At 69.7% G+C, this 27,134-nt stretch overlaps 1 protein-coding gene across 1 annotated transcript in view; it reads right to left on the bottom strand.

The window, feature by feature from the left end:
• Positions 1–26,462, bottom strand: part of RYR1 (ryanodine receptor 1) — a gene marked incomplete at its 3' end in the record, with an annotated part of 133,229 nt that extends 106,767 nt beyond the window's left edge. The window contains 19 exon segments of the mRNA XM_075914612.1: positions 771–1,012; positions 1,354–1,487; positions 2,474–2,592; positions 3,252–3,347; positions 3,605–3,740; positions 4,026–4,212; positions 4,592–4,713; positions 5,205–5,387; positions 5,979–6,156; positions 6,721–6,795; positions 8,691–8,787; positions 8,998–9,091; positions 9,641–9,753; positions 10,499–10,577; positions 11,570–11,644; positions 17,283–17,303; positions 18,687–18,791; positions 18,897–19,016; positions 26,330–26,462. Of these exon segments, the coding sequence (XP_075770727.1) occupies positions 771–1,012; positions 1,354–1,487; positions 2,474–2,592; positions 3,252–3,347; positions 3,605–3,740; positions 4,026–4,212; positions 4,592–4,713; positions 5,205–5,387; positions 5,979–6,156; positions 6,721–6,795; positions 8,691–8,787; positions 8,998–9,091; positions 9,641–9,753; positions 10,499–10,577; positions 11,570–11,644; positions 17,283–17,303; positions 18,687–18,791; positions 18,897–19,016; positions 26,330–26,377 (2,224 nt within the window).
• Between the last annotated feature and the right edge of the window lie 672 nt (positions 26,463–27,134).

Below are 27,134 nucleotides of genomic sequence, written 5' to 3'. Positions count from 1 at the left end.
TGCAAAAGGGCCTGCAGGTGAAATGGTACGTGTGGAAAATCATGCTCAACTCAGTGTGCAACAAATGGGTGAGACGGTGTATCAGACAGTGTGTGCCAGAATGTGTGTACCTAGCGTGCAAGAGAACACCAACGAAATGGAAAATGTGTACAAGAGTTGGCATGTGTGTGCAAGAAGCAGCAAGCGACTGTTGTGTGCAGAAGCGTGCAAAGGAGAGCTGGCCACAAGCGTGCAAGACGCTCACACGAGGGTGCATAAGAGCGCACTAGAGTGTGCAAAGTGTGACGTAGGGGGGTACTTGCTGGGCTGTGGTGACCTCTGCTGTCTGGAGCAAGACCCAGCAGGGAAAACCTCACTATGCAAAGGTGACTCCAAACCGGTTGAACCAGATACCCCCCATGGGGAGAAACAAAGGGAGGTGGATGCTGCCCTGGCTGGGGGCAGGGCTTGGAGAGGGGGAGTTAGTTCCTGTCTGGAAAGCCGGGGAGAAGGAGCTGGGGAGGGGGCTGGGACTCCCCTATCTCAAGGGGCACTGAGGCCTCTTAGCCCCAGTTCCTGTAACCAGATTCCATCTGTGCTGCGCTGTACCCTGGAAAGGCAATACACAACCTCCATTCTACCGGCTGGTGGAGTCTGTTCGTGCCATTTCGGGGTGCAGGAGACGGGGGACCCCCGACGCGCCGTCACACAAAGCGTGCAACAAGCCCATGCACAAGAACCCGGGGCAGGAGGAGCACGCACAGCCCGCTCCGTGCCGCGGGGGCTCGCACCTGACCAGAGGTGCAGGCCGTCGAAGCCGAAGGAGAAGAGGTCGTCCCCCACGCCGTTGCCGCCCCAGCCCTCGCCGCCCCCGGGGTAGGGGCTGTAGCCCTCGCTCATGGCCCAGCCCACGCGCAGGTGCGTGGCCTGCGCCGTGACGAAGGGCTCCACCACGTCCACTATCAGCTCGTAGTACCACTTCCTGTACTGCGTGGAGCCCCCGTGCGTGCCCAGGAAGATGTTGGGCCGCATGCTGCGGGGAGAAGGGGCCGTCAGCAGGGGGGGCAGTCGGGGCAGGAGGGAACCGCCCAGACCCCAAGCAACTGGCAGCCCCCGCAGGGGGAGGGACGCAGCCGGCTCTGGGGGGCAGGATCGCTCAGTGCCTGCTACCCCCAAGGTTGCGAGTTCAGTCCTCAAGGGGGCCAGTGAGGGGTCCAGGGCAAGTCTGCCAGGGACGGTGCTGGGTCCTGCCGTGGGGGCAGGGGACTGGACTCGCCGACTCCCGGGGTCCCTGCCAGCTCTAGGAGTTAGAGCTCCCCAGATCGTAAAGCCTGCACGGGCATGGGCCTGGGGTCACCCCGGGCCGGCCCCCACCTGGTGACGTAGTTCACGAGGCAGGTCTGCAGCAGCAGGTCACGGCAGGGCAGCAGGTTCTCCGTGATGAGGTTCTGGTTGGAGCGGACGGCCACCCCGTTGCAGACGCACAGAGAGCAGAGCACGTCCAGGACCTACGGGGCCGGGCAGAGGAGACCTGGGACGTGGGACCCTGGCCTGCCCCCCAGGAACGGACCGAGCGCCCTTTCGTTGTGGGGCTGGGGCGCACTGCGCGGTGACTGGGAGTGATCTGCCAGCAGGGGGCAGGCCGGGGCGCACTGTGGAGCGCTGGTCCCTTCCAGCAGGGGGCAGTAGGGAGCAGGCCGGGGCGCACTGCAGGGCACTGGTCCCTGCCAGCAGGGGGCAGTAGGGAGCAGGCCAGAGTATACTGTGCAGTGACTGGGAGTGACCTGCCAGCAGGGGGCGGCGGGGGGCGGGCCGGGGCGCGCTGCGGGGCGCTGGTCCCTGCCAGCAGGGGGCAGTAGGGGGCGGGCCGGGGCGCACTGCAGGGCGCTGGTCCCTGCCAGCAGGGGGCGGTGGGGAGCGGGCCGGGGCGCACTGCGGGGCGCTGGTCCCTGCCAGCAGGGGGCAGTAGGGGGCGGGCCGGGGCGCACTGCGGGGCGCTGGTCCCTGCCAGCAGGGGGCGGTGGGGGGCAGGCCGGGGCGCACTGCGGGGCGCTGGTCCCTGCCAGCAGGGGGCGGTGGGGGGCGGGCCGGGGCGCACTGCGGGGCGCTGGTCCCTGCCAGCAGGGGGCGGCGGGGAGCGGGCCGGGGCGCACTGCGGGGCGCTGGTCCCTGCCAGCAGGGGGCGGTGGGGGGCGGGCCGGGGCGCACTGCGGGGCGCTGGTCCCTGCCAGCAGGGGGCGGCGGGGAGCGGGCCGGGGCGCACTGCGGGGCGCTGGTCCCTGCCAGCAGGGGGCGACGGGGGGCGGGCCGGGGCGCACTGCGGGGCGCTGGTCCCTGCCAGCAGGGCGCGGTGGGGGGCGGGCCGGGGCGCGCTGCGGGGCGCTGGTCCCTGCCAGCAGGGGGCGGTAGGGAGCAGTCCGGGGCGCACTGCAGGGCGCTGGTCCCTGCCAGCAGGGGGCGGTAGGGGCGCTGTTCCCTGGGCCCAGGCCCTCACCTTGTGGTTCCGGCCGTGCTTGTCCAGCAGCGAGATGATGGACTTGATGTGGTTCTCCTGGATGATGTTCAGCACCTCGGGGCTCTCAATGAGGACGCAGTAAAGCACCTCCAGGATCCCTGCGGGGGCAGGGCGGTGAGCGGGGGAGGGCAACGCACTCGGTGGGGAGGGGGAGGGGTCTGCGTGGCTGGGATCAGCCTGGATCTGCATGTGAGCGCACGCGTGCGCCCAGGCGCTGGCTCACACGCATGCGCACGCTCAGCTGGGTGCAGTTGTGCGAGGCGCACGTGTGTACCCATGTGTGATGCGGTGTCAGTACCTTGCTGGGCGCTGTGCTTGGGCTCTGGCTGACCCCTGCTGGCCTCTGCCTGTGAGCAGGGCTGGGGGGCTGGAATGGGGGCGGGGCCTTGAGGGCCCCCATGACAGTGACCCAACCGGTCCTACCGGTTAACGGAAGGGAGGGTGTTGGGGGAGGGGCAGTCGGGCTGGAAGCACGAAGGGGACAGACTGGGGGGGCTGGGGTCCAGGGGCCCAGGGACCCGTCCCAGGGGGCTGAGGCTGCCTGGCCCCGACTCCTGTGGCCACCTCCCGTCTGTGCTGGGCTGGACCCGGAGGAGCAGTGACCCCCCCGTTGGACCGGCCGGCGGCGCCTGCCCTGGCTGCTGCGGGGGTGCAGGGTCGGGGACCCAACGCGCCGTCGCCCCCTGTACCCACCCGTGTGCGTGACTCGCGTGGCCTGGCGCCACGGGCACGGCTCGGTGCCCCCCCCCCCGCTCACCGGAGGAGGCCTCCAGCCGGTCCAGCTTGCTGACCAGCCAGTCCAGGTTGCTGGAGAAGAGGGCGCAGTTGGAGCGGTTGCCCCGGATCAGCGCGGCTGCAGGCGAGAGGGGCTGTCAGCGGGGGGGCACCACGGCTCAGCAGGGGCGCTCCAGCAGCCCCCACACGCCCCCCCCAGCCCCACACACTGTCCCCCTGGGCCCCGGTCCCTTGCACCAGCCCCACACTCCAGTCCTCGGGCCCTGGTCCCACACACCACCCCACTGACCCCACACACCACCCCCCCATCCCTCCACGGCACCACCCCTCGCCCCACACTCCGCCCCCCGGCCCCACTCGCCACCCCCCACGCACCCAGCAGCTCATAGAGCAGGTTGACAATCTCCTTCCAGGACTCGGCGGCCTCCTCTCCCGCGAACTCGGCGAAGTGGGCCGCCGTGCTGTAGCGGTTCAGGCGGTCGATGCAGCTCAGCACCAGCGTGATCATGCCCTGCAGGCAGCGCAGCACAGTGATCACACCCCGGGCACCCCCCCACAGCCCCCGCTGCCCCCCCAGCATGGCATAGGCTGGCTGGCCACAGAGATGCAGCCACCTCTGGGGTGGGGCAGAGCAGCTGTTCCCACAAGGATCCTTCTCCCAAGGCTGAATGCTGCTTCCTGCTGCACAGCGCCCCCTAGTGCCGCACTGGGGGCAGCCCTGACAGCCTGGGGGCAGCGCCCCCTAGCACGGCCCTAGAGATGTGGGGCAACACTGACTGCTTCCCCCACAACTGACCTCCTCCTGGAAGAGGTTCTGGCGGCTCTTGAGCGAGCGCAGCCGGGTCTGCTTCTCCTCGTGCCGCAGCTCCTCCTCCGGGTGCTGGAAGTAGGCGATCAGGTCCTGCAGGCTCAGGATCATGCCGTCGATAGGCAGCACCGCCCCTGCGCCCGCCCTGTCCTTCCCGCTCAGGCTGTCCAGGCCCCTGCCAGCGCCGCGGAGGAAGGGAGTCAGCCCAGCTCCTGCACTCTGCTCGGGGCCATCCCACCGCTGCCACCAGCAGGGAGGTGGGGCAGCTTTGAGGGAGCCAGAACCATGGAGAGGGGGGAGCAGACTGAAGGGGAGTCAGTGCGGGACACGGGGGGAGCAGAGCTGGAGTGGGAGGGGGCTAGGATGCAAAAGAAGGGTTGAGGGGGGCCAGAGGGAGTTGGGGGGCCTGATCGGGGCAGTGGAGAAGGGGTTCCTGCACCCTCCCAGCCAAACGGGGGAACATGGTCACTGGGGAAATCGCCCCCTGGACCATCCCCCCCCCACTCCAATCAACTGCCAGTACCCCCCAGGCTGTGTCTGCCCCCCCCCCCCACCTGATGAAGTGGCCATAGAGGCCGCTGGTGCTGTAGATGATGCGGGCGGCCTGGGACTCCTCGTGCTGGCTGCGCGTCAGGGACAGGGCATCGTCCATGTGCCCCTCCTGGTGCAGGATGGCCTAGGGGGCGGAGCCGGGGTGTGAGTGGGGAGCTGGGACCCCCCCCACCTCCCCCTTCCTCTGGGAGCCCGTGGCGCAGGGGGGGCTGACGCTCTGTGACCCGGGGCCCCTGCGCTGGGGGGGAGGTTCCCACTGACTCCCCCAAATGTGGATTAACCCAGACACCCGGGCGCAGCCTCCTGACAAAGGGGGGAAGGCGGAGACCAGCACCTGGCTGGGGGGCAGGGGAGAAGAGGCTAAGCTGGGAGCTGGGTTGTAGGGGCCCAGTCACCCCCATCTCAGGGGGCCTGAGGCCCCTGGCCCTGGCTCCTGCAAGCCCATCACGGCCGCGCTGCGCTGGCACCCGGAGGAGCAATAAAACCTCCGTCCTACGACGGGCGCCAGGGGGGTGCAGGACTGGGGGGAACCCCCTCGGCGGCGTCACGCCCCCCCAGAAATCCCCCCGTCTCCGCCTTCCTCTGGGCCCCCCCGGGACCCTCCCCCCCGCTCACCCTCCTCTTGAGCAGGCCGAGGCGCAGGGCCTTGGCGTCGGCAGCGGCGTACGTCAGCCACAGGCCGCTGGCCGCGTGCTGCACGAAGCACATGGACTCGCCGTACTTGATCTCGGAGACACCCATCCCCTCCACGTCCCGCTTGGGCGCCACCCTCCAGCTTCTCCTGCGGGGGGCGCCGGGCTGTGAGCAAGGGGGGCTGATGGGGGCGGGGCCGAGGGCAGGGGGGTGGGTTTGCAGGGTGGGGAATGCAGGGGGCGGGGACGAGGGTGAGAGAGGGCTGATGGGGCGGGGCCGAGGGTGAGGGAGGGCTGATGGGGGCGGGGCCGAGGGCGAGGGAGGGCTGATGGGGGCGGGGCTGAGGGCGAGGGAGGGCTGATGGGGTGGGGCTGAGGGCAGGGGAGTGGGTTTGCAGGGTGGGGAATGCAGGGGGCGGGGCCGAGGGCGGGAGAGGGCTGATGGGGGCGGGGCCGAGGGCAGGGGGGTGGGTTTGCAGGGTGGGGAATGCAGGGGGCGGGGCCAAGGGCGGGAGAGGGCTGATGGGGCGGGGCCGAGGGCGGGAGAGGGCTGATGGGGGCGGGGCCGAGGGCGAGGGAGGGCTGATGGGGGCAGGGCCGAGGGCGGGAGAGGGCTGATGGGGCGGGGCCGAGGGCGGGAGAGGGCTGATGGGGGCGGGGCCGAGGGCGGGGGAGGGCTGATGGGGCGGGGCCGAGGGCGGGGGAGGGCTGATGGGGCGGGGCCAAGCCCAGGAGAGGGCGGCGGGGGGGGGGGGGCCGTCCCGCTCACGGCTCTCACCTTGGAGGCGCGGAAGCAGAAGGCCGTGGCCTTGGTGTCGGCTTTCTCAGCGTCCACCACGAGCAGCCCCCGGTCCTCGGCCAGCGCCAGGTAGCGCCCGGTGGTGACGTGCCGCACCCGGAACAGCTGCCCCCAGCGCATGTAGCTCCCGCTCCAGCTGTGAGAGACCCGCCCCCGGCCATGGAATCGCCCGTCCGTACAGCCCCCCCGGCCGTAGAGCCCCCCCCGGTCCGTACAGCGCCCACCCCCCGGCCGTACAGCCCCCCCGGCCGTAGAGCCCCCCCCGGTCCGTACAGCGCCCACCCCCCGGCCGTACAGCCCCCCCAGTCCGTACAGCCCCCCCGGCCGTAGAGCCCCCCCGGCCGTACAGCCCCCCAGTCCGTACAGCCCCCCCCGGCCGTAGAGCCCCCCCCGTCCGTACAGCCCCCCCGTCCGTAGAGCCCCCCCCGGCCATACGGTGCCGCCCAGTCCGTACACTCTGGTCCCTACAGTCCCCCCCATGGGCCGTACACGCCCCCCCGGCCGTACAGTTCCCCCCGCTCTGGTCCCTGCAGTCCATACGGTCTGGATGTGACCACGTGGGGCTCTGTGGGGCCCCCAGCCTCCCCTGGTCCGTACGGTGCCCCGGCCATACAGCCCCCGCCCCACACCTGCCCCAGCGACACCAGCGTCCCAGGCAGACGCCCCTTTCCTGGCAGGGCAGGGCGGCGCCGCGACTCACCTGATGCGCAGCGGCTCCAGCCTCCAGAGCGAGCGTGCGTGGGTGCACACGGCCCCGCCCTCGTAGTTCACCAACCTGCCAACGCGAGAGGGGGGCACTGGGGGGAGGCCGGGCAGCCCCCCCCCGTCTGCGGAGCCCAGCCCAGAACAGGCACCAGGGCCCCCCCCAGGCCGGACGCTGCACAGACCCCCCCCAAACCGAGATCGGGGTCCCACCGGGCCGGGCGCTGCCCAGACCCCCCCCAGACCAAGATCGGGGTCCCACCGGGCCGGGCGCTGCCCAGACCCCCCCCCCAGACCAAGATCGGGGTCCCACCGGGCCGGGCGCTGCCCAGACCCCCCCCCCAGACCAAGATCGGGGTCCCACCGGGCCGGGCGCTGCCCAGACCCCCACCCCAGACCAAGATCGGGGTCCAACCGGGCCAGGTGCTGCCCAGACCCCCCCCAGACCGAGATCGGCCCCCCCAGGCCGGATGCTGCACAGACTCCCCCCCCCAAACCGAGATCAGGGTCCCACCAGGCCTGGCGCTGCCCAGACCCCCCCCCAGACCAAGATCGGGGTCCCACCGGGCCGGGCGCTGCCCAGACCCCCCCCCAGACCAAGATCGGGGTCCCACCGGGCCGGGCGCTGCCCAGACCCCCACCCCAGACCAAGATCGGGGTCCGACCGGGCCAGGTGCTGCCCAGACCCCCCCCAGACCGAGATCGGGGTCCCACCGGGCCGGGCGCTGCCCAGACCCCCCCCAGACCAAGATCGGGGTCCCACCGGGCCGGGCGCTGCACAGACCCCCCCCCAGACCAAGATCGGGGTCCCACCGGGCCGGGCGCTGCCCAGACCCCCACCCCAGACCAAGATCGGGGTCCGACCGGGCCAGGTGCTGCCCAGACCCCCCCCAGACCAAGATCGGGGTCCCACCGGGCCGGGCGCTGCCCAGACCCCCCCCAGACCAAGATCGGGGTCCCACCGGGCCGGGCGCTGCCCAGACCCCCCCCCCAGACCAAGATCGGGGTCCCACCGGGCCGGGCGCTGCCCAGACCCCCACCCCAGACCAAGATCGGGGTCCGACCGGGCCAGGTGCTGCCCAGACCCCCCCCAGACCGAGATCGGCCCCCCCAGGCCGGATGCTGCACAGACTCCCCCCCCCAAACCGAGATCAGGGTCCCACCGGGCCTGGCGCTGCCCAGACCCCCCCCCAGACCAAGATCGGGGTCCCACCGGGCCGGGCGCTGCCCAGACCCCCCCCAGACCGAGATCGGCCCCCCCAGGCCGGATGCTGCACAGACTCCCCCCCCCAAACCGAGATCAGGGTCCCACCGGGCCTGGCGCTGCCCAGACCCCCCCCCAGACCAAGATCGGGGTCCCACCGGGCCGGGTGCTGCCCAGACCCCCCCAGACCGAGATCGGGCCCCCCCCGGGCCGGGTGCTGCCCAGACCCCCCCCCCAGACCAAGATCGGGGTCCCACCGGGCCGGGTGCTGCCCAGACCCCCCCCAGACCAAGATCGGGGTCCCACCGGGCCGGGTGCTGCCCAGACCCCCCCAGACCGAGATCGGGCCCCCCCCGGGCCGGGCGCTGCCCAGACCCCCCCCCAGACCGAGATCGGGGTCCCACCGGGCCGGGCGCCGCACAGACCCCCCCCAGACCGAGACCGGGGTCCCACCGGGCCGGGCGCTGCACAGACCCCCCCCCAGACCGAGATCAGGCCCCCCCCGGGCGGGGCGCCGCACAGACCCCCCCCAGACCGAGATCAGGCCCCCCCCGGGCCGGGCGCCGCACAGACCCCCCCAGACCGAGATCAGCCCCCCCCCCCCGGGCCGGGCGCTGTGCAGAGCCAGGAGAACCCCAGCGTCCGGCCCCCTGTCCAGCACTGCCCCTCCCTCAGTCACATGACCCCCCCCCCCCGTCAGGCCACATGCGGCGCTGGCAGCGGGTTCGAGCCCCCGGGTGGGCGTCGCATCGCCGGGGCCGCACCTGCGCTCCTCCTCGCCCTGCTCGCTGGAGGGGATGGTGAGGCACTCGTCCATGTGCCCGTGGAACAGACGCATCACGTGGCCGCCCGTCACGGACCCTGGCCAAGGAGACACCCGCAGTGTCAGTGGGGGGGGCAGTGACACCGGGAGCCCAGGAATCCTGGTTCCCGGCCCTGCCCCCCCCGACCCACGGCCCCCCAGAGCCAGGGGCCCCCCCTCCCCTCTCGCCTGGCAGGGGGCAGGCAGGGGCCTCTGCCCAGGGCTGGTGATGGGGGGATCCCGGGAGTGGCGGGGGGGGGGGCGCTGACCTTCCTCGCAGCCTGAGCAGATGGGGTTCATGTTCCAGAGAGTCTGCATGAAGGAGGCGTCAGCCTGCAGGTCCCCGCTGGCCGTGGAGAGGTGCTGGTGGGAGAGCGAGACGGGGGGTCAGCCGAGGGGCCGGGGGACACTTTGCAACACCTGCACCCGTGCGAACCCAGGAGTCCGGGCCCAGAACCGCCTGGGCTATGGGAGGGAGCCGCTGCCCAGACAGTCAGGCTGTTTGCCTCAGGGCCAGCAGACACGTGCGCGTTCACTCACACGTGCGACCTCACACTCACACGCACACGCGACCTCACACTCACACGTGCGACTTCACACTCACACGCACACGCGACCTCACACTCACACGCGTGCGACCTCACACACACACGCGTGCGACCTCACATTCACATGCACACGCAACCTCACACTCACACGCGTGCGACCTCACATTCACACGCACACGCGACCTCACACTCACTCGCGTGCGACTTCACACTCACACGCACACGCGACCTCACACGCGTGTGACCTCACACCGGCTTGCACAGGCATGCAGCCACGGACATCCACACCTACACTGGGGCTTGCACGCGTGCAAAGGCACAGTCCCAGGCACGCCCCCACCCTCGTGGGCACAGCCCCACTCACCAGGTAGCGCTCCGAGGAGACGCTGACTAGGATGAGGTCGTCCCCCACTCGAACCTTCTCGCCCTCCGACCGCTGCTTGGAGGCGGGGTGGATGGTCCACCAGCAGGCTTCCCCTGGGCACAGACAGGGCTGGGTGCAGCGGCAGCCGGCGCAGGGCCCCTCGCCCGCCGCACCCCTGGGAGCACGGGGACACCGTGCCCTGGAGCCCCAGCTGCCGGGGTGCGAACTGGGCTGCACCCAGTGTGGGACTCACTGTACCGGGGCCGCCCCAGGGCTCACCCCACGGGGGCGCACGGGCAGCCCCTCTCCTCCTCCGGCTCTTTACTTTGAGCCCAGTCCCATGTGCCTCAGTTTCCCCGGCAGCAGTGTCCATGCAGCACCATGCACAAGAGAATCCCAACCCATGGGTGGAGCTCCCAGGTGCTACCGTAATACACTGCGCTAAGAGCCATGAGAAGGGCCCGGCGCGATGGGGACTGTGGCTGGCTCTTGGGCACTACCGTAACACACCTAATAGCCAGACACATGCACAGAGCCTAGCGCAGTGGGTCCTGCCCGGAGGCTGGGCTCCTGGGGCTACCGTAAGACACCTAATAGCCAGACACAAGTACAGAGCCTAGCATGGTGGATCCTGCCCGGAGGCTGGGCTCCTGGGGCTACCGTAAGACACCTAATAGCCAGACACAAGTACAGAGCCTAGCGCAGTGGGTCCTGCCCGGAGGCTGGGCTTCTGGGGCTACCGTAAGACACCTAATAGCCAGACACAAGTACAGAGCCTAGCACAGTGGGTCCTGCCCGGAGGCTGGGCTCCTGGGGCTACCGTAACACCCCCAAACAACCACCTCCACATTCTAGTACCTGAGGCGTCCTCCTGCAGGCCCACGTCGAAGGCCAGTTTGTCCGTCAGAGAGCGGGAGGTGGTCAGGCAGCTCAGGTACTGTCCGGGCAGGAGGCGGGAGGGTTACTAGGGCGCGGAGCTGGCAGGGAGGGGGCTGAGATGGGGGGCAGAGCTCCTGGGTTCCATCCCCAGCTGTGATAGGGGGTGTCGGAGCGGAGGATTTTCTTGCAGGTTCGCAGGAATACGGCACGTGCCTCAGTTTCCCCGCATGTGTAATGAGTGGGTGGGAGGAGTCCAGGCATGACCTCACCTGGATAGGGACCCAGGCCTGGATGCCGGGGGGGCCTGGCCCAGCTTGGCAGCAGCCGGTTCTGGCCAGCGGGCTGAGGGCAGCCAGACCCGGTGACCCGAGCAGGGGGCGCACAGGCTGGGGCAGAGGATGGGGGGCAAAGAAGGGACCATGGGGGCTCGGCTGTTGAATACCCCCCCCCCCCCCCGTTTGCAGTGCGGAGTCTGCAGGCGGCAGCTGGGGGAGGACGCCTGGGGGGCCCAGGGCGGAGCCAGCGAACCCCAGAAGGTGCCGCAGGGGCTGTCCGGAGCCAGGAGACTCAGCCCGGCCCCCGACTGTCCCTGGCCTTGGCCGGGCGTCCCAGGGCTGGGCAGCAGCTGGTTAATCCGGCTGCCGGCCCGTGTCTGCCATTCGCTCCTGGCTGCTCCGGGGCGGCCCGGCCCCGTGGGGACACAGGCTGTGGGGGTTTCCTGGCGCAGGACCCGGAGGGCAAAGGGCAGCCGGACTCTGCCAGGGACACTGGAGGGAAGGGCCTGGGGGCTGTGTCAACACGGCGCCTCCGGGGCTTCTCCGGCACAGAGCCGCAGCCCCAGCAAACAGCCCCGCGCCACCGTGGCCTGCGCCTGCGCCGGGGGGGGGGGGGGGGGGCTGCAGGAGGGAGCAGTGCCTGCAGTGCTGCCCAGGGAAAGCAGCGATGCCACGAGAGATACCCAGGGGACCCCCCCAGCCTCCCCCTCCACTGTAGATTGCCTTCAGGCCTGTGCCCCTCACCCTGGCCTCCCGCCCGCCCCGCCTCACTCACCATGCCGCTGTGGGAGTGGCGCAGCAGGATGGCATGGCCGTAGAGCAGGGTCCGGTGCCCGCCGCCCTGCGAAGACTGGGGCAAGCAGACAAGAGGAGGTCGCTGTCAGGGCGGGCCGAGGCCGGGGGAGACTTGCAGCCGGGGGAGCTGCAGGCCAAGCTTCCTGGAGCGGCACCGAGACCTGGCAAACTCAGCCCCCTACGACCGACTCACCGCTGCCCGGCCTGGGGGCCCTGGGTTCCACCGTCCCGGAGCCGCGTGGCACCCGCCCAGACGGAGCCCGGAGCCCGAGCCCGGCCGACCCCTGTGGCATCCAGTCCTTCTCTCGCCGCAGGCCCGGGGGCGCTGCCCCCCAGGTGGAAAGGCCCTGGAGGCCAGCGCACGGCAGGCCAGGGGCAGCTCATCGGGCGGGAGATGCCGGACGCCAAGCGAGATGCCCTCTGCCCTGAGCCCCCGGCCCGCACGCGGCTCCTGCCGGGCCTGGCTAGCAAGCGCTGGTGAGTCGGCCCCGGGGCCGGCTACCCGCGTGTCCATGGTCAGCGCCCCGCGGCGCACGGCACTCGAGAAATCGGCTCGTTGTGGGCAGGCCTCTTGTTATAGCGCATGGCCCCAGGGCGTGGGCCCCGTCACACGGGCCTTGTCGCATGGCGCCAGGGACCGGGTACGATCACAGGCGCTATCACATGCTTATTACGCAGGCACGTGGCCATATACAAGGACTGCTGCCCCTGATGCCCATGCTATAGCATGGGCCATATTGCTGTCCTGCAGGCCAGCTAATGCAGTCACTACCGCCTGGGCCGTATGGCTGTATATGGGCACTTCATGCAGGCCAGCTAATGCAGTCACTACCGCCTGGGCCGTATGGCTCTATATGGGCACTTCACGCAGGCCATCTAATGCAGTCACTACCGCCTGGGCCGTATGGCTCTATATGGGCACTTCACGCAGGCCATCTAATGCAGTCACTACCGCCTGGGCCGTATGGCTCTATATGGGCACGTCACGCAGGCCATCTAATGCAGTCAATATCGCCTGGGCCGTATGGCTGTATATTGGCACGTCACGCAGGCCAGCTAATGCAGTCACTACCGCCTGGGCCGTATGGCTGTATATGGGCACTTCACGCAGGCCATCTAATGCAGTCACTACCGCCTGGGCCGTATGGCTGTATATGGGCACGTCACGCAGGCCAGCTAATGCAGTCACTACCGCCTGGGCCGTATGGCTGTATATGGGCACTTCACGCAGGCCATCTAATGCAGTCACTACCGCCTGGGCCGTATGGCTGTATATGGGCACTTCACGCAGGCCATCTAATGCAGTCAATATCGCCTGGGCCGTATGGCTGTATATTGGCACGTCACGCAGGCCATCTAATGCAGTCACTACCGCCTGGGCCGTATGGCTGTATATGGGCACGTCACGCAGGCCAGCTAATGCAGTCACTACCGCCTGGGCCGTATGGCTGTATATGGGCACTTCACGCAGGCCATCTAATGCAGTCACTACCGCCTGGGCCGTATGGCTGTATATTGGCACTTCACGCAGGCCATCTAATGCAGTCACTACCGCCTGGGCCGTATGGCTGTATATGGGCACTTCACGCAGGCCATCTAATGCAGTCACTACCGCCTGGGCCGTATGGCTGTATATTGGCACGTCACGCAGGCCAGCTAATGCAGTCACTACCGCCTGGGCCGTATGGCTGTATATGGGCACTTCACGCAGGCCATCTAATGCAGTCAATACCGCCTGGGCCGTATGGCTGTATATTGGCACGTCACGCAGGCCATCTAATGCAGTCAATACCGCCTGGGCCGTATGGCTGTATATGGGCACGTCACGCAGGCCATCTAATGCAGTCACTACCGCCTGGGCCGTATGGCTGTATATTGGCACGTCACGCAGGCCATCTAATGCAGTCACTACCGCCTGGGCCGTATGGCTGTATATGGGCACTTCACGCAGGCCATCTAATGCAGTCACTACCGCCTGGGCCGTATGGCTGTATATTGGCACGTCACGCAGGCCAGCTAATGCAGTCACTACCGCCTGGGCCGTATGGCTGTATATTGGCACGTCACGCAGGCCATCTAATGCAGTCAATACCGCCTGGGCCGTATGGCTGTATATGGGCACGTCACGCAGGCCATCTAATGCAGTCACTACCGCCTGGGCCGTATGGCTGTATATTGGCACGTCACGCAGGCCATCTAATGCAGTCAATATCGCCTGGGCCGTATGGCTGTATATGGGCACGTCATGCAGGCCAGCTAATGCAGTCACTACCGCCTGGGCCGTAGGGCTGTATATTGGCACTTCACGCAGGCCAGCTAATGCAGTCACTACCGCCTGGGCCGTATGGCTGTATATTGGCATGTCACGCAGGCCAGCTAATGCAGTCACTACCGCCTGGGCCGTATGGCTGTATATTGGCATGTCACGCAGGCCATCTAATGCAGTCACTACCGCCTGGGCCGTATGGCTGTATATTGGCACGTCATGCAGGCCAGCTAATGCAGTCACTACCGCCTGGGCCGTATGGCTGTATATTGGCACGTCACGCAGGCCATCTAATGCAGTCAATATCGCCTGGGCCGTATGGCTGTATATTGGCACGTCACGCAGGCCATCTAATGCAGTCAATATCGCCTGGGCCGTATGGCTGTATATTGGCACGTCACGCAGGCCATCTAATGCAGTCAATACTGCCTGGGCCGTATGGCTGTAACATGATCAGTGGCACATGGCCCTGGCATGCTCCTTATTTCACAGGTACTCTGGTAAGCTGCTGGTCCCTATTGTGGTATATGGTCATGGTAACACTAACACGAGCCCTGCCCCCTCCCACCATCTCAAGCCAGGGCTAGCGTGGAAGAGAGGCTCCCACAGACCCTGGTTCAGATACCTCCGCCCCCACATGCTGACTATGGGGCAGACAAGCCGCACTGCCCCAGCCCACCCCAGCCCTGCCCGGGCCCCACACCGGGGCGTTTAGGAATCATGCGCTGAAGGGAGGGATGGTGGAGGAGGATCAGTAGCACAGCTGGGAAGAGGGGGCTGGTGCAGAAGAGGAATGGGGAGGTGGAGTGAGGGATCGGAGGGAGTTGGGGGTGGGGCTGCAAGGAAGGAAGGGGATTCGTGAGGGATGCGCTGGGGTTTCCACCTTGTCTGAGTCGGGTAAAAGGGGGATCACAGAGGCTCCTTTGTCCCCCCCCAACTCCACCCAGGAATCCCAAGGCCCAAACCTGGCCACTGAGCTCCATGGTGGGCGAGGGCCCCCTCGCCCGATGCAGCCAGCTCTGGGGTGGGGCACAGGGGCTGTGTATACAGGAACACCTCGCCTGGCCTTTGAATGCACCCAGCTCTGGGGTGGAGCGTGGGGGCTGTAACAGGGACCCCTCACCCGGCACTGGGATGCAGCCAGTTCTGAGGTGGGGCACAGGGACTGTGTATAGGGACCCCTTGTCCAGCGCTGGGATGCAGCCAGTTCTGAGGTGGGGCACAGGGACTGTGTATAGGGACCCCTTGTCCAGCGCTGGAATGCAGCCAGCTCTGAGGTGGGGCACAGGGACTGTGTATAGGGACCCCTTGTCCAGTGCTGGGATGCAGCCAGCTCTGGGGTGGGGCACAGGGACTGTGTATATAGGGACCCCTCGTCCGGCGCTGGGATGCAGCCAGCTCTGGGGTGGGGCACAGGGACTGTGTATATAGGGACCCCTCGTCCGGCGCTGGGATGCAGCCAGCTCTGGGGTGGGGCACAGGGACTGTGTATATAGGGACCCCTCGTCCGGCGCTGGGATGCAGCCAGCTCTGGGGTGGGGCACAGGGACTGTGTATATAGGGACCCCCGTCCGGTGCTGGGATGCAGCCAGCTCTGGGGTGGGGCACAGGGACTGTGTATATAGGGACCCCCCGTCCGGTGCTGGGATGCAGCCAGCTCTGGGGTGGGGCACAGGGACTGTGTATATAGGGACCCCCCGTCCGGTGCTGGGATGCAGCCAGCTCTGGGGTGGGGCACAGGGACTGTGTATATAGGGACCCCCCGTCCGGCGCTGGGATGCAGCCAGCTCTGGGGTGGGGCACAGGGACTGTGTATATAGGGACCCCCCGTCCGGCGCTGGGATGCAGCCAGCTCTGGGGTGGGGCACAGGGACTGTGTATATAGGGACCCCCCGTCCGGCGCTGGGATGCAGCCAGCTCTGGGGTGGGGCACAGGGACTGTGTATATAGGGACCCCTCGTCCAGCGCTGGGATGCAGCCAGCTCTGGGGTGGGGCACAGGGACTGTGTATATAGGGACCCCCCGTCCGGCGCTGGGATGCAGCCAGCTCTGGGGTGGGGCACAGGGACTGTGTATATAGGGACCCCCCGTCCGGCGCTGGGATGCAGCCAGCTCTGGGGTGGGGCACAGGGACTGTGTATATAGGGACCCCTCGTCCGGTGCTGGGATGCAGCCAGCTCTGGGGTGGGGCACAGGGACTGTGTATATAGGGACCCCTCGTCCGGTGCTGGGATGCAGCCAGCTCTGGGGTGGGGCACAGGGACTGTGTATATAGGGACCCCCCGTCCGGTGCTGGGATGCAGCCAGCTCTGGGGTGGGGCACAGGGACTGTGTATATAGGGACCCCTCGTCCGGCGCTGGGATGCAGCCAGCTCTGGGGTGGGGCACAGGGACTGTGTATATAGGGACCCCTCGTCCGGTGCTGGGATGCAGCCAGCTCTGGGGTGGGGCACAGGGACTGTGTATATAGGGACCCCCCGTCCGGTGCTGGGATGCAGCCAGCTCTGGGGTGGGGCACAGGGACTGTGTATATAGGGACCCCTCGTCCGGCGCTGGGATGCAGCCAGCTCTGGGGTGGGGCACAGGGACTGTGTATATAGGGACCCCTCGTCCGGCGCTGGGATGCAGCCAGCTCTGGGGTGGGGCACAGGGACTGTGTATATAGGGACCCCTCGTCCAGCGCTGGGATGCAGCCAGCTCTGGGGTGGGGCACAGGGACTGTGTATATAGGGACCCCCCGTCCGGTGCTGGGATGCAGCCAGCTCTGGGGTGGGGCACAGGGACTGTGTATATAGGGACCCCTCGTCCGGCGCTGGGATGCAGCCAGCTCTGGGGTGGGGCACAGGGACTGTGTATATAGGGACCCCTCGTCCGGTGCTGGGATGCAGCCAGCTCTGGGGTGGGGCACAGGGACTGTGTATATAGGGACCCCCCGTCCGGTGCTGGGATGCAGCCAGCTCTGGGGTGGGGCACAGGGACTGTGTATATAGGGACCCCTCGTCCGGCGCTGGGATGCAGCCAGCTCTGGGGTGGGGCACAGGGACTGTGTATATAGGGACCCCTCGTCCGGCGCTGGGATGCAGCCAGCTCTGGGGTGGGGCACAGGGACTGTGTATATAGGGACCCCTCGTCCAGCGCTGGGATGCAGCCAGCTCTGGGGTGGGGATGGGGGCGTTTATGCAGGGGCCCGGCGCCGGGCATTAGTGTCTCCAGAAGGATGGAGACAGGACTCCTGGCCACCCCCTCTCAGCCGAGGCCCTCAGGCAACCCCCCCCCAGTGGGAACGGCCCTTGGGGGGCTCCGGCAAGGCAGCGGGGTCCCTTGTGACCTCCAGCTCCAAGGGGGCGCTGCTGGGGGAGCAGGTGGGAACCCCAGCGATGCCGCAGGAGAGGGGAGTGGGGGTCACTGCAGCGAGACTGGCACGTACCCACTTGTCCAAGTCGACACCCTAGAGCGTCGGCAGAGGGGTGGAGAAGCCCAGGAGAGAGAAAGGGAGAAGAGAAGAGATGAACCAATCGCCTGCCGGGGGGCAGGGCCCCCATCCAGGGCACTGCAGCCCCCCGCAAGCCTCTCCAGAGCAAAGGCCCAGGGCGGCCCCGGGCACAGGGCGGCGCAGCCCAACGTGCTTCCTGGGCCAGGCCTTTTCCTCCCAACTCCCCGTCAACCTGGGGAACTCCCTGCCACAAGACGCTCCTGCGCTGCAGCCCAGCCCGAGGGCCGAGAGGGGCTCCGGAGGAGCTGGGCCTGTTCCTGGGGGATCTGGAGGGGCCAGCCCAGGGGGCAGGGGGCTGAGCCCTCCTGCAAGAGCAGCTGGTGACGGGACACCGGGCTATATGGGCTCCGGCTCGTTCTACCCGACCCCCGAGACTCACCTCACAGCTCCCTCCCCCGCCCCCCAGACCACCCGCCGCCGCCCCCCAGCATCCGCTGGAAGCCCAGCGAGCCCAGGGCCCACGAACAGAGCCATGGGACAGGACAGGGCCCCTTCCTCCCCCAGCTTGGCCCCTCCCCCAGCATGACCGCCCCCCCCCGTATAGCCCCTCTCCCGGCTTGGCCCTACCCTGGCACACACCCCTGGCACGGCCCTCCCCGGCACACCCCCCCCACAGCCCCTCCCCTGGCACCCCCCCCACAGCCCCTCCCCCGGCTCAGCCCTACCCTGGCACACACCACGGGCACGGCCCTCCCCAGCACACCCCCCCACAGCCCCTCCCCGGCACCCCCCCACAGCCCCTCCCCGGCACACCCCCCCACAGCCCCTCCCCTGGCACGGCCCTCCCCACAGCCCCTCCCCTGGCACGCCCCTCCCCGGCACCCCCCCACGGCCCCTCCCCTGGCACGGCCCTCCCCACAGCCCCTCCTCTGGCACGCCCCTCCCCTGGCACGCCCCCCACGGCCCCTCCCCAGCACACCCCCCACAGCCCCTCCCCTGGCACGCCCCTCCCCTGGCACACCCCCCCACAGCCCCTCCCCTGGCACGCCCCTCCCCTGGCACGCCCCCCCACAGCCCCTCCCCAGCACGCCCCTCCCCTGGCACGCCCCTCCCCGGCACACCCCCACGGCCCCTCCCCAGCACACCCCCCACAGCCCCTCCCCTGGCACACCCCTCCCCGGCACACCCCCCCACAGCCCCTCCCCTGGCACGCCCCTCCCCGGCACACCCCCCCACAGCCCCTCCCCTGGCACACCCCTCCCCGGCACACCCCCCCACAGCTCCTCCCCTGGCACACCCCTCCCCGGCACACCCCCCCACAGCCCCTCCCCTGGCACGCCCCTCCCCGGCACACCCCCCCACAGCCCCTCCCCAGCACGCCCCTCCCCCTGCGCTCACCTCGCTGCCCACCTCCACGGTGTTGGCCAGCATCTCCTGCAGGGCGCGGACGGAGAGGGACTGCTCCAGCACAAAGCAGCAGATGGCCAGGTCTGGGGGCACATTCTGTGGGGGGAGGGGAGGAGATGAGAGGGCGGCCGGCGAGGCGTGTGGCATGGCCCCCGCACTGCAGCGGCCCGAGGGGGATTCGCCGGCCGGCGGGGGGCTCACCTGGGCGTTGGAGGTGGACTCCAGGAAGCAGAGGCGGTTGCCGAAGCCTTCGGCCGCCAGACACAGCTTGAGCTGCTCCTTGAGGATGGTGGCGGAGCACTGCAGGGCGACCTCGTCCTCCTGCGGAGCGGAAGGGCTCAGGGATCCTGGGTTCTGCCCGGTGCCCCCAGCACCAGCCCCACGGAGCCCCCGGCCCGGAGCCGTTCGCTTGCCCCGGTCCCAGCCCCCCAGCACGGCTGCCCCCCCCTTCGCCAAGGCAGGCTCAGGACTGAGTGCCCACGGGGGCCCCCCACGCCGACCCCGCGCTCATCCCCAGGGCAGGGGCACCACTAACGCCCCCCCAGCCTGTGCAGACCCCCCTTCCAGGGCTCCCGTCCCCCTGGCCCCAGTGCACCGGGCCGGCAGCCAGCCCCCCACGCGGCCACTTCTGAGGCGGGGCGCGGAGAGGGATCCAGCCGCTGCGGGGGGGGGGGGGCAGGTGCCGGAGATTCGGGACAGGAGGGGAAGGGACACAGCCCCTGCGGGCAGAGCAGCCGACGACACGGCACGTGGAGGGCCGGGGGGCAGCCCCCCACCCTCGGCACTGGGGGCAGAGCTCAGGGCCCCGCCAGCGCCCGGGGGCTCTCACGACGGCCAGGTGGACGGCGCTCCGCCCCCAGAGCTCAGCCTGGCCCCCTCGGCCCCCCCGCCCTGCGTGGCCAGCTCCGGTTACAGGGCCGGGGAATTCGCCCGCTCAGCACACGCTGCACCCCAACCCTGCCGGCCCCGCCCAGCCTAGGGGGAGGAGTAAAGCCCCTCGTTCCTGCCTGCCCAGCCCCCCGCGACGGCCCCAGGACTCCGTCACCTACAGACCCCCCAGCAGCGCTGTCCCCGGGCCTCTGGGGTCTTGGGGTGTCATTACAGCACCACCTGGAGCCCTGGTCGAAATCAGGCCCATCGGCCAGCGCCCCCCAGACCCACCCGAGATCAGGGCCTGTCAGCCAGCGCCCCCAGACCCCCCGAGATCGGGGCCCGTCGGGCCGGCGCCCCCAGACCCCCCGAGATCGGGGCCCGTCGGGCCGGCGCCCCCAGACCCCCCGATATCAGGGCCCGTCGGGCGGCGCCCCCCAGACCCCCCCGAGATCGGGGCCCGTCGGGCCGGGCGCCCCCAGACCCCCCGAGATCGGGGCCCATCGGGCCGGCGCCCCCAGACCCCCCGAGATCAGGGCCTGTCAGCCGGCGCCCCCAGACCCCCCGAGATCGGGGCCCGTCGGGCCGGCGCCCCCAGACCCCCCGATATCAGGGCCCGTCGGGCGGCGCCCCCCAGACCCCCCCGAGATCGGGGCCCGTCGGGCCGGGCGCCCCCAGACCCCCCGAGATCGGGGCCCGTCGGGCCGGCGCCCCCAGACCCCCCGAGATCAGGGCCTGTCAGCCAGCGCCCCCAGACACCCTGAGATCGGGGCCCGTCGGGCGGCGCCCCCCAGACCCCCCTGAGATCAGGGCCCGTTGGCCGGCGCCCCCAGGCCCCCCCCGAGATCAGGGCCCGTCGGGCGGCGCCCCCCAGACCCCCCTGAGATCAGGGCCCGTTGGCCGGCGCCCCCAGGCCCCCCCCGAGATCAGGGCCCGTCGGCCGGCGCCCCCCAGACCCCCCCGAGATCAGGCCCGTTGGGCGGCGCCCCCCAGACTAGGGGTCTTAGCGGTTGGTTCACTGAACTGTCGAGTATCCTCGTGAATTCTTATGGGGTTGCAGACTAGTCTCTAGTCCCCCCCCCGCCCCCCCCCCGCAGCCCTTGTCCGGGGGGGGGGGTCTGAGCTCCTAGAGCCGGGCTCCCAACAGGCTGGACATGCAGGGCCGCAGTGGGGTAGGGCTGGGGTGTGAGCCGGGCCGGAGCCCTGCTGGCCAGCCTGCTCCCAAATGAACTGGGGGGTCGTCTGCAGCCCCAGCCCTGCCCCTGTGCGGAAGGGGGACGTTGGGGGCCCCGTGCCCGGGTGCAAGGGGGCAGTTCCAGCCCAGGACTGGAGCCTGGTGCCCCCGGCCTGCTCAGAGGACACGGCCGGCTCCGGCCAGACGCAGACGGGGGGGGACCCCGTCCGGCCCAGCGGGTCCCAGCCAGGGGGAACATTGGGGGGGGAGAAGAGGGGCCAGGCGACCTGGTTACCTGGGGAGAGACACTGGCGGGGGAGGGGCTGTTGCTGGGGTGCTGGGGGCTCTGCTGGGAGCCAGGGGCTGTTTTGGGGGGCAGGGCAGGGCAGGCAGGACTCAGCCGGCTGCAGGGGAGGCTGACGTGTGGACTGAGGGGTCCAGGCGACTGGCCTGAGGGATCCGTTGCTGTTCAAAGCTCCACAGCCCTCCTGTGGGCGCTGGCTGGGGCTCGCTCTGGGCTGGGGAGCAGGGGGGCGCTAGTCCCGCTGGGAGGGGGCCCTGGGGGCCAGAGGCAGGGGACCCTCGAGGGGCTCACGGCAGAGGCAGGCAGCTGGAGGCCCTGAGAGGCGGGGGGGCGGCCCCCCCAGGTCAGAGGGCCCCCGCAGAGGGTCGCCGCACGGGAGTGGCCCCCGGGAAGGGGCTGCGGCACGGCAGAGGGGGGCCCGGCCAGGGAGCCGAGGGGCCGAGCGTGGGCACCCCTGTGAGCCGCGACACCTCCCCCCCCAGATCTGTGCAGCTCCGGCAGCCAGGGCAAGGCCGATCATCCCCATTTTACAGCTGGGGAAACTGAGGCCCCTCGGCAGGCGGGTGGCCCCCGCCGCGATGCGGGAGCCAGGGCAGAGCCTGGCTCCAGGCTGGCAGGACCAAGGGAACGGGCCAGGGAGCTGCCCGAAAACGCCTGGAAAAGACCCTCCCCCACCCCACGGCGGAGACGCAGGCCGCTCAAAATAGGCTGCTGCCCTCCCCGGAGAGGAGCCGCTATTAGCAGCAGAGCCAAGCAATTACCCAGCCCCACCCCTCGTTAGCCTGGCCGGCCCCCTGGGAGGGGGAGGGGCCACGCCCCAAGGAGGGGGCCACCAGGCCCCTTTCCACAGGCAGGGCTGTGGGGGGGGGGGAAACGGGGCCTCCCCTCCCCCCCATCCCAGGACAGGGGCTTATTTTTGGAGCCTGCACCTGTCAGACACATGCCTGCAAATCCAGAGATGCACTTTGCTGCTGGCGCAGCCTGGGGGGGGGGGGGAGAGGCTGGGGGGGGGGAGTCTTCCATGGACACCCCCCCACATACAGTCCTGGCTCCCACCGCACCCGCTCCCCTCCCGGGCTGGGGAGAGAACCCAGGAGTCCTGGCTCCCAGCCCCCGCTCTAACCACTAGCCCCCGCTCCCCTCCCGGGCTGGGGAGAGAACCCAGGAGTCCTGGCTCCCAGCCCCCGCTCTAACCACTAGCCCCCGCTCCCCTCCTGGGCTGGGGAGGGAACCCAGGAGTCCTGGCTCCCAGCCCCCGCTCTAACCACTAGCCCCCACTCCCCTCCCGGGCTGGGGAGAGAACCCAGGAGTCCTGGCTCCCAGCCCCCACTCTAACCACTAGCCCCCACTCCCCTCCCGGGCTGGGGAGGGAACCCAGGAGTCCTGGCTCCCAGCCCCCGCTCTAACCACTAGCCCCCGCTCCCCTCCCGGGCTGGGGAGAGAACCCAGGAGTCCTGGCTCCCAGCCCCCGCTCTAACCACTAGCCCCCGCTCCCCTCCCGGGCTGGGGAGAGAACCCAGGAGTCCTGGCTCCCAGCCCCCACTCTAACCACTAGCCCCCACTCCCCTCCCGGGCTGGGGAGAGAACCCAGGAGTCCTGGCTCCCAGCCCCCACTCTAACCACTAGCCCCCGCTCCCCTGCAGGCTGCCCTCCGGCCGGGTGGCAGCGGCAGCCGGCGGGATATTTGGTTTCATGCACAAACTGGGAGGAAAATCCAGGCAGCAGCAGATTCCTGCTGTCCCGGCCGCCCCGCCCCGGGCGCTGAGCGAATTTAGGGCACGGCAGGGACGGGGGCTGCTTGTGCCATGGGGGGAGGGGCAGCGGGGGCCCTTCCGTCTCCACGCTGCTCGGCCGAGCCTCAGTCAGCCACGACGTCGCCCCCCCCCCGAGGGCACACGGAGCAGGGGCCACTCGGGATCCTGCCCCACGCTGCACCCCCCCCACCCCGCATCCCGGCCCGTTTCCTTCACTGCATCTGTGCCGGGGGGGGGGGGTCTGCTCTGTCGCCCGGGCCCCTGCGCTGAGACTCCCACGGACGCCCCCACACGCGCCTGGGCCCAGACACCAAGGCTCTTCCCAGGGGAGACACCTGGCTGGGGGCAGGGGCTGGGAGCCAGGCAGTGTCGGCTGGGGAACCATGAAGGGGACAGGCTGGGGGGGGCTGGGGTCCAGGGGCCCAGGGACCCGTCCCAGGGGGCTGAGGCTGCCTGGCCCCGACTCCTGTGGCCACCTCCCGTCTGTGCTGGGCTGGACCCGGAGGAGCAGTGACCCCCCCGTTGGACCGGCCGGCGGCACCTGCCCTGGCTGCTCCGGGGGTGCAGGGTCGGGGACCCAACGCGCCGTCACAGCATCCCCTCCCCACCGCACTGCATCTCAGCCTCACTCCCTGCACTGCATCCCCCCCACACCACATAGCACCCCCTCCCCACTGCACTGCATCTCAGCCTCACTCCCTGCACTGCATCCCCCCCACACCACATAGCACCCCCTCCCCACTGCACTGCATCTCAGCCTCACTCCCTGCACTGCATCCCCCCCACACCACATAGCACCCCCTCCCCACCGCACTGCATCTCAGCCTCACTCCCTGCACTGCATCCCCCCCACACCACATAGCACCCCCTCCCCACTGCACTGCATCTCAGCCTCACTCCCTGCACTGCATCCCCCCCACACCACATAGCACCCCCTCCCCACTGCACTGCATCTCAGCCTCACTCCCTGCACTGCATCCCCCCCACACCACATAGCACCCCCTCCCCACTGCACTGCATCTCAGCCTCACTCCCTGCACTGCATCCCCCCCACACCACATAGCACCCCCTCCCCACTGCACTGCATCTCAGCCTCACTCCCTGCACTGCATCCCCCCCACACCACATAGCACCCCCTCCCCACTGCACTGCATCTCAGCCTCACTCCCTGCACTGCATCCCCCCCACACCACATAGCACCCCCTCCCCACTGCACTGCATCTCAGCCTCACTCCCTGCGCTGCATCCCCCCCACACCACATAGCACCCCCTCCCCACCGCACTGCATCTCAGCCTCACTCCCTGCACTGCATCCCCCCCACACCACATAGCACCCCCTCCCCACTGCACTGCATCTCAGCCTCACTCCCTGCACTGCATCCCCCCCACCACATAACACCCCCTCCCCACCGCACTGCATCTCAGCCTCACTCCCTGCACTGCATCCCCCCCACACCACATAGCACCCCCTCCCCACTGCACTGCATCTCAGCCTCACTCCCTGCACTGCATCCCCTCCTTCACGACACTGCATCCCAGCTATACTACTTCCATGCATCCCAGGCCCAATCCTGTCACTGCATCCCCTCCCCCACCTCACTGCACAGCAGCTCCACTCCCTTCACTGCATCCTAGCCCTAGTCCCACACTGCAAGCCTTCTCACACTGCACAGCAGCTCCACTCCCTTCACTGCATCCTAGCCCCAGTCCCACACTGCAAGCCTTCTCACACTGCACAGCAGCTCCACTCCCTTCACTGCATCCTAGCCCCAGTCCCACACTGCAAGCCTTCTCACACTGCATCCCAGTCCCACACCCCTCAGTGTCCCTCCCCCACCCCACTGCATTTCAAGAGAACCCATGTAGAAAACAGGAAAACTGGAGGGTGCACTGGTAATTCCCCCCCCCAGCATGGGTGAGCCTCACGCCTCTCCCCCTCCCTCCACAGCCCCCTGCCCTGACCCCAGGCCGCCTGGCTCCCTCCGGCCAGCCCCACCCCCGCCAGCCCCACCCCTCCCTCAGCCACACCCCCTCCCAAGCTCCGCCCTCACATGGGTCATTTCATTTTAGGTGCGTTCTTAATTGTGACCGTTCCCTCCCCTGAGCAACCCCTGTCCCTGCCCCATGGCGCAATGGGGGGCGGGCCCACAGCCCAGGAGCTGAACTGCTCCCACCTCCAGACAGGCCCCAACGCACACCAGGGCTCCCTGACAGAACCCTGCCCCCCCCCCCCCCCGGATTCCAGGCATCCCTCCGGTGTGGAAGGGAGCCAGCTGTCAGCCGGTTAAATAAAGCTCCGAAACCCGAGCGCTGGGGAGCCGGAGTCAGTGTCAACCCGGGCGGCTCTGGGCCCTCGCACACTCACCCTGCCTCGCACACTCACCCTGCCTCGCACACTCACCCCTGCCTGACACCCCCTTTCTTGCACTAACAGAAGAGCCCAACACGCGGAGAAGTGAGCGGACGGGGATCACTGGGCGTTTGACAGTCGCACCCAGAGGGCCCCTCACGCCAGGCGCTGCCCAGTCCCAGCGCAAGGGCCCGTGTCTGCCCCATGGCTCTGCCTGGAGGGGGCCCAGGGGCTGGAAGGCCGCTGGGCGGGGGGGCCAAGCGGGTGATGGGCGGGAACCAGCTGCCAGTGACACCTGTTGGCAGCCGCCTGCTCTCTGGCTGCCCAGGCCGGGAGCGAGAGGAGCTGGGGCCGAGGTGACCCCGGCCTGGGGGGGCCCCGCGCCCCCGCTCGCCTGGCACCGAAGTCACCGCGGTCGGCTGATTGCTCCGAGGGGCGGCACCAGTCGTGGGGGGAGGGGGGCAGGTTAGAACCCGGGGTTATCACAGCAACTCCCCCGTAGGTCCCCTCCCCCACCCCGCATCTGCGCCCTAAGCTCCCCCAGCCCCTCCCCCCAGGCACCCCCTGCCCAGTGTCAGCCCCCCCTCCGCCCGCAAGGTCCTGCCCTGCCCCCCATCTCCTCTAGCCAGTCTCCTTTCCTCCCCCACGGCTGTCCTGTTCCCCACCGCCACCCCACTGCCCATCGCCACTGCTCCCCCTTCACCCTCCCCCCTCCCTACTGCTCCCCTTCACCCTCCCCACTGCTCCCCCTTCACCCTCCCCCTCCCCACTGCTCCCCCTTCACTCCTCCCCCTCCCCACTGCTCCCCCTTCACCCTAGTCCCTGCCCCACTGCTCCCCCTCCCCACTGCTCCTCCTTCACCCTCCCACCTCCCCCCTGCTCCCCTTCACCCTAGTCCCTGCCCCACTGCTCCCCCTTCACCCTCCCCCCACCCCACTGCTCCCCCTTCACTCCTCCCCCTCCCCACTGCTCCCCCTCACCCTAGTCCCTGCCCCACTGCTCCCCCTTCACCCTCCCCACTGCTCCCCCTTCACTCCTCCCCCTCCCCACTGCTCCCCCTTCACCCTAGTCCCTGCCCCACTGCTCCCCCTTCACCCTCCCCCCTCCCCACTGCTCCCCCTCCACCTCCACCTTCCCCCCCCATCCCCAGCTCGCCCTCCCCACTGCCCCCGCCTCACTCACGGTCCGCAGGAACTGCACATCATCCTCCCCTTCTCCGCCCTCGGCCATGGCTGCGGAGCTGCGGGGCAGCGGGGCTCGGGCGGCCGCTCAGCTGGGCGCGCCGGGAGTGAGGGGCCGGGCCGGGCCGGGCTGGGCCGGCTGCAGCCCGGGGGGGGGGGCGAGCTCCGCCCCCCGCCGCCGCCGATTGGAGGGGAGCAGGGGGGCAAGGCTGAGAGAAGGGTGAATGGGGTCGGGGCGGGGGGAACGAGAGAACTGATGCGGGGGGGCCCCCGCCCTAGTGTAGCGTCGCCCCGGGTCCTCTCCTCGCGCTGCCGCGGGGCGGGACTCGCGGGTTCGAGTCTCAGCTCCCCCTCTGGCCTTCGGCCCAGTCCGGGCCCCCCGCCCCGGCCATGCCTGGGGACACAGGGCCGGGCTCACCCCGCTGGCCCCCAGATGCTTTGAGCCCAGCGAGACCCCGGGGGGACAGCGCCCTCCCCGGCCAGGGCGGTGGGGATGTGTCGAAGGGGGGAGGCGTGTGATTCCTGCTGTCCTGGAGGAAGGCGGGCGTGCCTCAGTTTCCCCGGGCACTGCCCTGCTGGGGACGGGAGTGCCGGGTGTGGCCCTGGGGGGGGGGTGAGCAGGAGACGCCCTTTGCTCTGAGGAACCGGGCGGGGCTGCTTGCTGGGGGTGCGAGTCTCGCTGGCTTGGAGGGGAGGGGGCAGGTCTGGCTCCGGGCCCCTCCCCCCAGGCTGGGCTGCTGCTGGCCCCTGTGCTGCCCAGTCTGTGCCGCGCCAGGTCCCCGGGACCCAAGAGCCCCCTTGTGCCA

The sequence above is a fragment of the Pelodiscus sinensis genome, unplaced genomic scaffold (assembly GCF_049634645.1).
Source record: "Pelodiscus sinensis isolate JC-2024 unplaced genomic scaffold, ASM4963464v1 ctg182, whole genome shotgun sequence".
NCBI classification, from domain to species: Eukaryota; Metazoa; Chordata; order Testudines; family Trionychidae; genus Pelodiscus; species Pelodiscus sinensis.
Note: the sequence above shows the minus strand (reverse complement) of the source record. Positions and strands in the feature narration are given on the sequence as shown.